At 40.9% G+C, this 13410-nt stretch overlaps 1 protein-coding gene across 1 annotated transcript in view; it reads left to right on the plus strand.

Moving 5' to 3' along the window:
- Positions 1-13410, plus strand: part of GPR158 (G protein-coupled receptor 158) — a 465390-nt gene that overhangs the window by 402022 nt on the left and 49958 nt on the right. The window contains 1 exon segment of the mRNA XM_075553196.1: positions 250-359. Within this exon segment, the coding sequence (XP_075409311.1) occupies positions 250-359 (110 nt within the window).

Consider the following 13410-nt stretch of genomic DNA (forward strand, 5'->3'; position numbering starts at 1 on the left):
GACTTCTGGACTTGATCTGGACTGGGCTGGGATATTTGCTTGATATATAATTACTTCTTGATATAAAGCTCTTCCTTACACATACATGAGTATCACTGGATTTGTTTATCAACCTGGCCTAACACACACCATTTGGCATTGTTCAATCAAAATCCCTGTGTGTAAAACATCAAATTGTGCAACCTTGCGTGTAATCTCCAGGTCATCAGTTGATACTGAAGGTCTCTGTCTTTTCTTCTCGCCCCACAGGTTGTTATTTTGTACTTTGAGCCGAGCACATTTCGCTGTATTCTCCTAAGATGGGTTCGTCTTCTGGGTTTTGCTACTGTTTATGGGACTGTCACTCTCAAGCTTCACAGGTATCTTCTTTCATTAGATTGCATCCGTGGGAGGGTCAAATTGTTTGGTTTAGCGTGTACACGTAATCTGGGTCAGTCACTAAAATGGTTTTTAAAATTAAAATGGGAAGATGGTTCTTCTGTTCTTGGAACTTTGGGCACGTTCTTTTTTATTTATTTTTTACTACACTGACCCTTTTGAACAAGATGCTTTAGCAAAGTCTTATGACACTGGTTATGGAAAGTGTTAATTCTGAATAAAAAAGTAAATTCATAGTGTGAAGTGGTACTTATAAACTAGAATGAAAAGAAATACATAGGCTGTCAAACCAAATTAATAATCCATCAACTCTTGAATAGTATTTAATTCAGGCACATACTTAGGTGACAAAACATTATTCTCCAAGTTTAAATTCCATTCTCTGGGATTACCTGGCTGATATTCTAAAACAGAAGTTTGTTCAAGAAAATAGTATTCTTGGCTTTCCTCCCTAACCAATGTGTTCCCGTGACTGTCAACAGTGTGCACTGGAGTCCACTGTAAATCCCCCTATGGTGCTCTTGCTGATATCCGTTGCCATCCAATCAGTTGCACTCAGCAGCACAGAATGGAACACTGCCAGGTCCTGCACCACACTTACAAGTGTTATGTTTGAGTCAACTGTTGTGGTCATTGTGTCGATCCATCACATGAGGGTCAGTCCTCTTTTTCATTTACCTGCTATTTTACCAAGCATGATGTGCTCCAGAGACCGGCCCCTCCTGGTGGCATGCCCGAAGTACATGAGACCACGTTTAACCATCCTTGTCCTTGAGGAGGATTCTGACTGTGTTTCTCCCGAGGCAGATCTGGTTATTACTCGGGCAGTCCATGATACTTTCAGGAGTCTTTGCCAGCACTAAAATCCATGTGTTCCTCTCCTATCTTCCCAATTCATTGTGTCATTTTCAAATGCAAAGAAGCAATTGAAAAGGCATTGGCTTGGGTCAGGCCCACCTTAGTCTTCAACAAAACATCTTTGCTCTTTTATTTCTTTAACTTTATTGTGAGTTGGGTGAGGATTTACAAAGAAATCAACTTTTCATTAAACTATTTGCTTTCCAACATTGCAAAAGAAGTGTTTTGCAGTAGTTTTGCCCAATGCAAGAAGCCCTTCGAGTTCTTGGTTGCTGCTTCCAAGGTCATTGGTTGTCCGTCCAAATAAACAGAACTCCTTGACAATTTCAATCTCATCTCCATTTAACATGATGCTACTTATTAGCCTAGCAGTGAGGATTTTTGTTTACTTTATGTGGAGATGTAATCTATTTTGCTATAGTCTTTTATCTTCATCGGTCTGTACTTCAAGTCCTCCTTGATTTCAGCAAGAAAGATAGCGTCTTTTACATATTGCAGGTCAATGAGCCTTCCTCCAATCGGATGCTGGATTCTTCATCACGTAGTGCACTTTCTCAGATTATCTGCTTAGTATACAGAGTTCATAAATATGAGGAGTGGTTACAAACCCAGGCATATCTTTCCTGATTTTAAGCCAGGCATTATCTCCTTGCTCTGGTCAAATGACTGTCTTCTGGTTTGTGTACAGGTTCCACATGAGCACAATCAGGTGTTTTGTAATTCCCATTCTTCACAATCTTTTCCATAGGTTTTTATAATCCATACAGTCAGATGATGCGTTTTCATGGTAAACGAAGCATAAATAGACATCTTTCTGAAGCTCCTTGCTGATGGCCAAGATCTATCAGACATCAGCAATGAAAGCTCTCATCCCACAAAATCTTGAATTTGATTTTTGGTAATGCCCTGTTTATGTACTGCTACAGTTGTTCTTTAATAACCCAAAGTAAGCAAACTTTGACTTGCACGTGAACATATGCAGTTCATTTCTGCGTTCTATTGGATTGCCTTTTGCGGAATGGGTACAAATATGTCCCTCTACCAGTTGGTGGGCCTGGGAGCCGTCTTCCAGGTTTCTTGGCCGAGACTTGTAAGCACCTGCCGTGGTGTTTGCTTCCACTTAGGAAACCTTTCATGGTTCTCCAGAGCCTTGTGCCTTCAGGGCGTCATGGACTTCTTCCTTCACCAGTACTGGTTTTTGGTCCAGTGCTCTCTCCTGACAGGTTCACATGTTGGTCAGCTATTTTAGGTATCATAACTCTGTATTATTTCCATCTTCTTTGGATACTTCCTGCGTCATTCGCTATTTCCCCCAGATTGTTGTTGTTTGCTGCCACTGACTCATAGCAGGCAATGCACAACAGAACCAAACACTGCCTGGTTCTGCTCCATCTTAACAATGCTTTTGATAGTGAGCCCTTTGTTAGCAGTCACTGTGTCAGTCCATCTCCTTGATAGTCTCCCCCCTTTTCACTGAGCTACTCCCTTACCAAGCACGATGCCCTTCTTCAGGGACTAGTCTTCTCTACTCATCACGTCCAACGTGCACGCTATGAACTCTCACCACAGAATCCTTCAATATTACAACAGGAGGCTTGATTTTATTTTCTTCAGCTCTTTTAGCCTGAGATATACTGAGCATGCCCCGCCCTTTTGGTTTTATAACTCCAGGGCTTCACATATTACATTTAAATACTTTACTTTGCCTTTTCGGAGGCGTCTTCCTAGTCAACTCTTCTAGATCCTCATTTCTTCCACCATCTGCTTAGTGTCTCTTCTTTCTAGAGCAACTTCAGGGTCTCTTCTCACATCCAAGATTGTCTTTTTTTTTTTTAACTTTCCTGTCTTTTAAATGACCCCTTGCTTTCTTCACATATGATGTTCTTGATGTCACCCCACAACCCATCTGGTCATTAGAGTTCATTGTGTTAAAACTATTCTTGAGATGGGCTCTAATTTCAGATGGGATGTATGCAAGGTCATATTTTGGCTCTAGTGGATTTAAAAAAATTATTTTTAGATTCAACTTGAACTTGCATATGAGCAATAGATTGTCTGTTCTATTGATGGTCCTTGGCAATATTCTGATTCCGCATTGTCTCTTGCTACCGATGGAGCTACGTAATTTGAATCCTGTGTTTTCCATCTGACAAAGTTCATGGTATGGCCATCATTTATCGTGCTAAAAAAAGATATTTCCATGAATAAATTATTGATATTGCAAAATTCTGTTATGCAATCTCTGGTTTTTAATCTATCAGCAAGGCCAACATAGGGATCCTTGTTTTCAACCTTTGGATTTTAATCACCACTGATGATCAGTGCATCTTTATCATATGGCTGATCAATTTCAGGCTTTGGAATTTGGCAGAAATCTTGCATTTCTCCTTCTAGCTTCAGTGGTTGGTGTATAAATCTGAACAATAGTTATTTAACTGTTCTTCATTGTGAGTATGTGGATATTATATTTTCACTATACACATTTTACTTCCGGATAGACTTGAGATGTTCTGTTTGATGATGAATGTGATAAAATGTGATAACATTCCTTTTGAATTTGTCGTTCCTGGCAGAGTAAAAGATCTGGTTGGCCAAATAACACGTGTCAATATCAGCCCAGCTCAGCTTTCTCATGCTTTTGAGATTGATCTCTATGCATCTCATTTCATTTTTAACACCTTTCATGTTTCCTACATTCATACTTTTAAAATTCTATATTCTGATTAATATTAGATGTTTGCAGTTATTACTTCACATTTTAAGCAGCTGAAGGTCTCCAAATATTTATCACATCCAAGTCATTAAGGTTGGTTCAACAGGACAAGGATGAGATTTTCTGTTCCTGTAAAAATTTACAGCCTTCAAAACACAAAGAAGCAGCTCTATCCCATCCTATAGATTCACTACAAGTTGAAATTGATTTGATGGCAATGCGTTTTTTTGTGGTTGGTTTATTTATTTTTTTCTACTCTGGGGAGGTAACACTTTCCCAGTTGTCATATTTTGAATACCTCCAGCCTGAGGGGCTCAGCTTCTGGCACAATATCAGGTCATGTCCCGCGTCTCATAGTGTTGCACTTGCTAGTCTTTGTTGCTGTTGTAGTTTCTTAGGAGTAGGCCACAATGCTCTTCACAATAGTCTGCCGTAGTCTGGAAGATCCACTAAGACCTGCTCGCGATGTTGATCCTGTGAAATGCCAGTGAAATATGGTACCAGTGATGCAGCGACCAGCACCACAGTAGCACACAAAGTGTCGCAGGAAGACCAGCTAGCGGATGGAGAAGACAAGTGATAGCTTACTTTCCACAAAGGTCTGGGATGGCTGGATATGATTACAACTAGTTCCCTTGTTTCTTCTCCCCATATTTAAAGGACGGCCCAATGTAGTGAACAAAATCAAAGAGCATAGGAGACAAAAATAACTTTTTCCCTATAGAGCCCTATGCAGCCCTACAGAGAAAACCCAAATAGCTGACTATATTTAGAGCATATGTACTTTCATAACCATACTTACACATTCTTATTCTCATGATAATTTGTGTTTAAGTTTCTCAATACAATAGGCTCACAGAATATAGATTATAGTAATATATTATATGCTTAAATGTATATTGCTTTCAGATATAGTCCATATGTGTTATAATTACCACTCACTTATCTATTTTGTGTGTGTGGTAACTGCATTATCTAATTCACAGGAATCTCCATCATTTTCCTACATTTTGTGGGGGGTGCATTCATGACTAGGAATGCTCCGTGTTGTGTTTTGGCCAGGAGGACCAAGACAAATATCCATGGCTTTCCTTGCTCTGTTCTCAGTGATGTGCGGTACTGCAAAGGAGATTAGACAAGCTTTCAGAAGTTCCAGTTTAAAAGCCCTAAGTCTAAAAGACTGTAGGTTTCTAGTTCCTTTAGAAGGGGTCCTGGTGGTGCAGCGAGCTAAGCCTTGGGCGCTAACCACAGATCAGTGGTTAAAACCAGGGAGAGGTCCATAGAGGAACTAGTCTGTGAGTTTCCATACACTTCAGAGTCGAAAATCCCAAGGAGCTGCTCACCGCTGCCCTCTAGGGTTGCTGTGAGTTGGAGTCAACTTTATGGCCATGGGCTTCTGTCTAGAAGAGTTGGACTCATCTCCAGTAGCATCCTGCCTTCCACTTTATTCCATCCCCATCACGGAGCACCTTGCCCTATGCCCTTCCACAGATACCTTCCAGAGTCCATTCCTTACATGATAGCTCATTTTTTACTAGCACCCACTAAAGAAAACGAGAACTCAGTGAACTGTCTAGAACAGCGGTTCTCAACCTGTGGGTCGCGACCCCTTTGGGGGTCGAACAACCTTTCCACAGGGGTCACCTGAGTCATAACAGTAGCAAAATGGCAGGTATGAAGTAGCAACGAAAATAATGTTATGGTTAGGGGGTCACCACAACATGAGGGACTGTATGAAAGGGTCGCCGCATTCGGAAGGTGGAGAACCACTGGTCTAGAAAGTATGAAAGAATGAATGACCACGTTAGCCTTGAAAATTAGCTTCTTCCTTAGGGAATTCCGCTCTCATTATCCACTAGGTCCTCTCTCGTAACACTTACAATGCTTCATAGTTGGCTTGTTTACTGGTCTTCTTCACTTTGATTTACTTTCTACTTGAAGTGAAGTTCGTGCTCTTGAATTCCCGATACTTAGCCTAATGATTGACACTCATGAGGTATTTAATGCGTAATAGTTGATGCATGCATGAATAAACATGGCATATGCAGGCCTGGAAGCTGCTTTGCACAGCTCTTTCCACATACTGTACAGTTATAGCCCCTTGACTGCCTGCAGGCCACCTCAGTGCTTCCTGGCCTGTGTGGAGCACCCCACACTGGGGCCCCAGCTGATAGCTGCTGGAGCACCAGCACAGTATTAAGTCGCACTGAATCATATAATCAGAAATTATTTCCATTGATGTTTCCTTTCAGTCTTTCTGCTTTTTCCCAGGAGAAAGATTATTTTGGGTCTGGTATATCTTTGACACCCACCTAACAGTTTTCAATCTTTATAGCAAAGTGAGATCAGGCTTAAGAGTTTTCGCCATCAATGTTGTCTATAAACAATGAGTTAACTTTGTTTTACTGTACTTATTTTATGTGTACTTTGTAGTTATGCAAAGTGATAACAGTTTCCTATTTAAAGTAACTTTAAATAGATTTGTTCCCAAAATAAAATAAATAATAAATTGAAATAGTAATCAATTTAAAGAAAATGTTAATATGTCCAGATGTAGCAGAAATCTTCAGAATGATTTGCACTTGATTGGAAACTGGGAAATTAGGTTACTTCATCATTTCTTTTCTTTATTTTGAAGTCAGAAATTAAAACTAATTTCTATGTGACTCTAGCTCTCTAGTAACCATTGCAATAGAGAATTCCTCACTGATGGCTTAATTTAATGAGCTAATTATTCTTATCATGCCTCAACCATATGGCTTTATTATTGCACTCTGGTTTTCCCAACCCTTTTTGTCTACATTTGGTGAAGTCCAACATTGTTTATTTCTGTAAAGTCAGCAGTCAGCATCCTTGAGGAATGTGGAAATCTTTAAGGAAAAAGTTGGCTAAACCAGTTTTGTGTTCCCTCCACTGAGCAGTGTGCCTTGCCAGTACCATTTGTTGAGATGCGTGCTGGATGGCTAGATGGTTACAGTGCACAGATTGTGGAAAGGCGCCGTTGATTAGTATCTCTAGAAGTCAAGCAACATGTGGCCTTGAACAAAGGACTTCTAAGTCTTTTGCATTACATCCAATCGCCATGGGAACTATAAATCCTGAAACACTGAATTTGAGTTTCAGTTCTGACATTAGCAATTCTTGCAACCTAGAATGCATTTCTCTCACCTGTACATGGTTCATTAGCACCACACCTGTGAGGGTGTTATAAGGATTAAGCATGATTCAGTGAGCTAAGGGATGATGTCTCCAGGATGCCCTATTTTCAGAAGAATTGTATTTTTTCGTTTTAGGATAAAGAAGTAAAACTAAATCATGTCTCTTTAGGTGAGAAACGTTATGGACATTATGAATACATATATCTCATTTGTTGGATGCAGTCCCTGGAGGAGAGAGTAGGCAAGAGAGAAGACCCGATAGTTTGCTTTATTTGTGCCATTGCTCCCAAGGGTTCATAGAATTATGTGATAGTTCTTCCTTCATCTCCTAATCTCTCGTGGGTTGATTACAAAGTTTGCAGGATTTCTGTAGCATTGGAAATTTGCAGCAACTGTGGAAAAGGGAACAGGCTCTTGCTCTGCCATCAGAAATGGCGCTAGAAGCTTGGAAAGGGAATTTTAAAGCTTTGACCATTTCTACCAGATCACCCATGTTCCTCTTTTGTGGCCTCTCCCCCATGTGGGGGTCACAGAGCCAAAGACTACCCTGCCCAGGCAAAGGGAAACCACAAAAGAGCCCCTGTGTACTAGTAGCTCAGCCTAGGAGTGCAGTAAGTTGGGAATAGCAAGGCTCTGCCACTTCAGGAGGAAGCATTTTGTCGCTAATAATATCTGGAACGTTCATCATGTGGTAATAATAAAAAGGCAATCAACTTTCACTTGGCCTTACTATTACATTCAATTCTCTACGGACAGTGCCTCAGGGTTACCATCCCCAACCCCACCCCACTCCCATCTTTTTGGAATAATGTCTTTATTAGTGTAGCACAGTTTATAGGAACCTATAATAGCACCTGCAACAATCCATTGTCCAGGACATTCTGCATGTTAGCAAGGCTGCTCACAGTCCAGGTCCATCGTTAGAGGAAATTCACTAGCGGCTTAATCCACATGTGACTCCCCCCCCCATTTTTTAAAACTAAAACAAGGTAGAAATGGGTCTAAAGAGATAGCCAATGATGACATTATGTTTACCTAACTATGCTGGCCGTCATTGACTGTATCTGATAACAGGGCTATTCACATTCCCTTAGCCATGATTAGAAGGGATTCACTGATGGCTAGTCCATAGCTGGTCCCTGCAAGTGGGTTTCTGGGCTCCCACTGTCATCCATGGCCTTATGCAAACCAGGCGTTCACAATTTAAGCTCTGATGCCACTCACTCTTTTAGATTTGGATTATGTCACTTACAATTCTTGGCTCACACAGCTCGGTGTGTTCCTTCTATGTGGCCTTGGTTGACCTTTCACTTAGACGATGACTTGGTTGAAGATGAGCCTTTAAGACCACAGAAGCTATTCTTTCTGATAGCCAGGCACCACCTAGCTTCTTCACCACACTTTGCCACAGCACCCACATCTTCAGTGATCTCTTGTTATGGGGTCAAGCAGCAATCAAGGATGCCTCATTGCTTTGTTATGTAGTGTTTAGCTCCTCAAGTTTGCAACCTGTATGTGATCATCCCGTGTATTTTATACGTTTTTCCTTTTCTCTATAGTACTTTAAAATAATACAATGGACTAGATTCATGATACTATTTATTAGAATTACCAAATGCCTCATGGGGTTTACTTAAACTATTTTTCAACCATCTGATAACCCTGCTTCTGTGGACCAGGGATATACATAAACTGTGGATGTATGGATTGATTTTGAGTTTTCACTTAATTGCAATCCCTGACCTAAGACCAAGTCATTTTTACTATGTAGCCCTGTCCAATACTGCCTTCATAAGTGTGTCGAAGAAATCAGACGGGCAAGCTACCTGAAAGAGAAGCATCTGGAGTCTTAAAGGCTTGTCTTAAATCAGGCAGCCATCTAAGAAAGCTGTCAGCTAAGTTCACACAGAAGGAGCACACCAGCCTGTGTGATCTAAGGATTACAAGTAATAAAACCAGAGATTGACTTGCATTAGAGCTTACATGCTGAGCATCTGGTTTGCAGAGGGCTACAGATGACAGCCAAAGTCCAAAACCCATCTGAAGAGTCCGCAGACAGGTTAAGAGAACGTCCTCCTATCAGGCATACTACAGAGGAAGGTGTTTCGCTGCAGATAGAGTTAGGTTAAAAGTCAACGTATTATTATTTGTTTGACCTATTTTTAATTTGACCCAGTTTCTATTATATTCTGCTTTCTTTTGTATTGAGGTTTTTCTGTGTATTATTTTGTTGCCAATGATGGTTTTTGTTTTTGTTTGGGGAATGATTTTGATTATATTAAATCCAAGATAGTCAATCCATAGACACCGTAACTAGATTAATAGTTTCTTAGGTTTATGATGGGGGGAGATGAGGAGAAATGAGGAAATAATAAATAATGGGTAGAAGAATTTTTATAATGTTCTAAAATTGTCGCAATGATTGCAAAGCCCTTTTTAATAGTCAAGCCATTGAATTATATGTGAGCCATGCTCAGTTCATAGGGTCCTTAGAGCCAGAGTCTCCTGTGTGATATGGATTCCAGATGCCTGTGACTATCGACCCGTTTTGGGGGCATTATCTGCTAAGGAACAGGACTAGGGTATCATTAAGATCTGAGCTTAGTAGAGGATGTAAATCAAGCCACACCCTTTGTTTAATGGTTATTTTGGTTTCCAGATACTTATAATGGATGTAAGGAATGATATGGTACAGCTGAGAGGAGAAAACCTGCTTCTGGAGTGGCCCTGGGGGAAAGCCTGCTCAATTACGATTGGCAGGAGGTCAGTGACTACTGCAAACATCTCTTAGAGGCCCAGGTCGTGTGTGCATGAATGGGATACAGCAGCCTAGGGATAGAGAATAGGTTCATGCATTTTAGTGAGGGCTATGTATTAATTTAAATGCGCTGTTGATATGCAATGTAACTCTCACCACATAACCTTTCCCTCACCACATAGGAAGGTTGGGGAAGGCACTGATAAGATTTGCCAGTGAGTTACTCATGAATTGGGTTTCCTGTAGTCCCATCCTGATGCACATCTGATCTCATTACTGGCAAGAGTCAGGAGTGTCGTGTGTCTCTCTGGACCCAGCATCAAGCTAATTCCTGTTTGACACTCAGTCTTGAGACATTTCCACAAATCTCAGGAGTTTCTGTGGGACACTGCATCAATCCATAGGGCCCAGAAACATGAGAGAATCTTCTCAGGGCAGGTGTGCTGGAGGGAAAGGGAACAGAGGAACATCTTGGAAGAGTTGGACATCAGGATTTCTTCTATCTCCAACTCCTTGGGAATAGTTTGGTATCACTTTTTCCAAAATAAATTATTGTCGCTTTGGATACATTAATTATATGCCAATAAAACTGTTAAAAATAAGAAATATCCAAAATATAAACTTAAATAGACAAGTTGGAAAAATAAAAATGGAAAGGAAGAGGAAAAGGGCCCAAAGTTACCAGAAATAACAAAAACTAGGACAGAAATAAATGAAATTGAAATGAGAAAAAATTGGGAGAATTAATAAAGCCATTAAGTGGGTCTTTAAATAGATCAATAAAACAATCAAACTATTGGCTAGATCCATAAAAGAAGAAAAATCTCCCAAAGCAAAAAGTGCCACAAATAAAAAATAAATTTAAAAGGTGTGAGGAGAAGCAGGAGAAATGAGAAACCAATCTCAATGATTGGCATATGAATGCCCCCCTCCCCGAGGTGGACAGACAATAGAAACATGGGTGAGGGGAGACAACAGACAGTGTAAGATATGACAATAATAATTGATAATTTATCAAGGGTTCATGAGGGTGGGGAGGGACGGAGGGAGGGTCAAAAGAGGAGCTGATACCAAGGGCTCAAGTAGAAAGAAAATCTTTTGAAAATGATGATGGCAACATATGTACAAATGCGCTTGATACAATTGATGTATGGGTTGTTATAAGAACTGTAAGAGCCCCCAATTAAATGATTTATGAGAGAGAGAGAGAGAGAAAGAAAAAATAGAAACTGGCAATATTACAACCTATCCAACAGAGCTAATTATTCTATCTGAATAGCAGGAAAGTTTATAGTCCAACAAATCTGAAAGCTTTGATGAAATAAGCAAAGTCCTAGAAGCACCTACCCAAACGAACACAAGCAGAGGTAGCACATTTAAGCAGGACTCTTCTCTAAGAAGAACTGCCAACAGCAGTGAAGTAAAGCCGGGCTAGATCGCTGCACTGGAGAAGTCTCCCAAAGATTCAGAAGAGAGTTGACACCAAACGTGCTCAAGCTCTTCAAAGAAATCAAACGGGAAGAAACACTGGGAAACACTTCTAATGTGTCAACATAACCTTGAGACCCAAATTTGGAGAAGACACAGCAAAAAGGGAAAATTATGGACCAATATCCTTTACAGACATAGTTAGGAAAATTTCCCACAAAATTCTAACCAAAAGGCTTCAGTAGTATTTCGTCCCCACAAAAACCTACACCATGCTCAAAGAGATTAACACCAGGATGACCAGCGTAGTTCAACATGGGAAAAACAATCTATATAATTGACCACATAAATAAAATAAAAGGAAAAGAAAATATTCACATATGATGATGTCAATTTATTCAGAAAAGGTATTCAATAAAATTCTACACCCCTCCCTGATTACGAACTCACAGTAAGCTAAGAAGATAAGGGGAATCACTGCTCAGCATCATAATGGCATGTACGCAAAATGCCATGCGTGGACCAGGCCATCATGATTGTGTCTAAGTGGAAGTCGAAATGGAAGAAAACTAAAAGAAGTTCACGCAAGCCAAAAGTACCAGCGTGAGTGCAAGGCACCTGAGTTTTGAGACTGCCTCCAATCAAGAACCGATCTGTCACAATGAACATTAATGACAGAAGACCTGAGCAGCTGTGGGACGGCATCAAGAATGGTATACATGAAGACACCAGTCATTTCAAATACAAAAAAGGAAAACGGATGTCAGCAGAGACTACACCTTGCTCTTGGGTGTAGACAGCCTGGGGGAGCTGACGGCATGATGAGATCAAAGAACTCAGCAGAAACATTTGAAGGGCAGCTCAGGAAGACAACGTATTATAATGACATCTGCAAAATCCTGGAATCAGAACGTCAAAAGGGAAGAATACACTACACATGCTTCCCGCTGAAGGAGCTGAAGCACAAAGCCAAGTCTCCTGTTGCAGTTGAAGGCTCCTATGGACAAACTCCTGTAGGAAGAAAGCACTAACAGCTGATGGAAGGAATACAGTCACTGTATCACGAAGAGCTGGTCACCACTCGGGCCTTTCGAGAGGTCGCCTCTGGCCAGGAACCAGTGTGAGTTAGCCTGGGAAGAAATCCGTGCTGCACTGAGGCATTAGTGAAAAGCGAGACTCCAGGAAAGGACGAAATACCGAGTGAACTATGCCAACAGGCTGATCAACCACAGAAGCAAGCATTTGCCTATCCCCGGGAATGTAGAAGGCAGCGACCTGGCCAAGCCACTGGAAGAGATCTGTATTCATAGCTATTCCAAAGAAAAGCGACCTAACAGAGTAAGGATAACATCGAACTATATCATGAATTTTGCTGAGCATCATTAAACAATGATTGCAGATGCTGCCAGGGAGCTGCCAGGTTCAAGCTGGATTCAGAAGGGGATGGTTTATGAGGGGCGTCATTGCTGAAGGAAAGCGGGGATGTTTACTTGTGGTTTTTGACTTGCACAGGTCCTCAGCACTGTATCATAACAAAGTTAGATAATACGACAAAAAATGTGAGTTTGAGAGAACTTTGCTGTGCTCCTGTGAGGCCTGACTATGAACCGAGAGGCAGTCACTGGGACAGAAGAAAAGGATGCTGCGTGATTTAAAATCCGGGAAGGCATGCGTCAGGATTGCATTCTTTCACCTTCTTGTGTAATCTGCAGGCCGCGTAAACAATCCAAGAAGTTGGTCTGTGTGAAGAAAAATGGGGCGTCAGAGGTGGTGGAAGGAGTAGAGCCTTCAGTATGCAAATGGCTCACCTTGCCTTCTGAAAACCAGGGGAACTCCAAGGACTTGCGGAGGATCAAGGATCCTTCAGTAGGATTGCAATTCAATGTAAAGGAAACAAAAATCCTCATAACAAGACCAGTTCATAACATCATGATAGGCAGGGAGTGGATTGGGATTTGTCAGAAATCTTGTTTTGTGTGGTGACACAACCAACACTTACGAGGGCAGCAGTCTGGAAATCAATGACATATTGCATTGAACCAATCTATTGCATAGGACCCTTTAACATGTTGAAGCACTAGAGGTCATTTTGAGGATTTGAATTTGATGCATTTGAA

This window comes from Tenrec ecaudatus, chromosome 6 (assembly GCF_050624435.1).
Source record: "Tenrec ecaudatus isolate mTenEca1 chromosome 6, mTenEca1.hap1, whole genome shotgun sequence".
In the NCBI taxonomy this organism is placed as follows: Eukaryota; Metazoa; Chordata; class Mammalia; order Afrosoricida; family Tenrecidae; genus Tenrec; species Tenrec ecaudatus.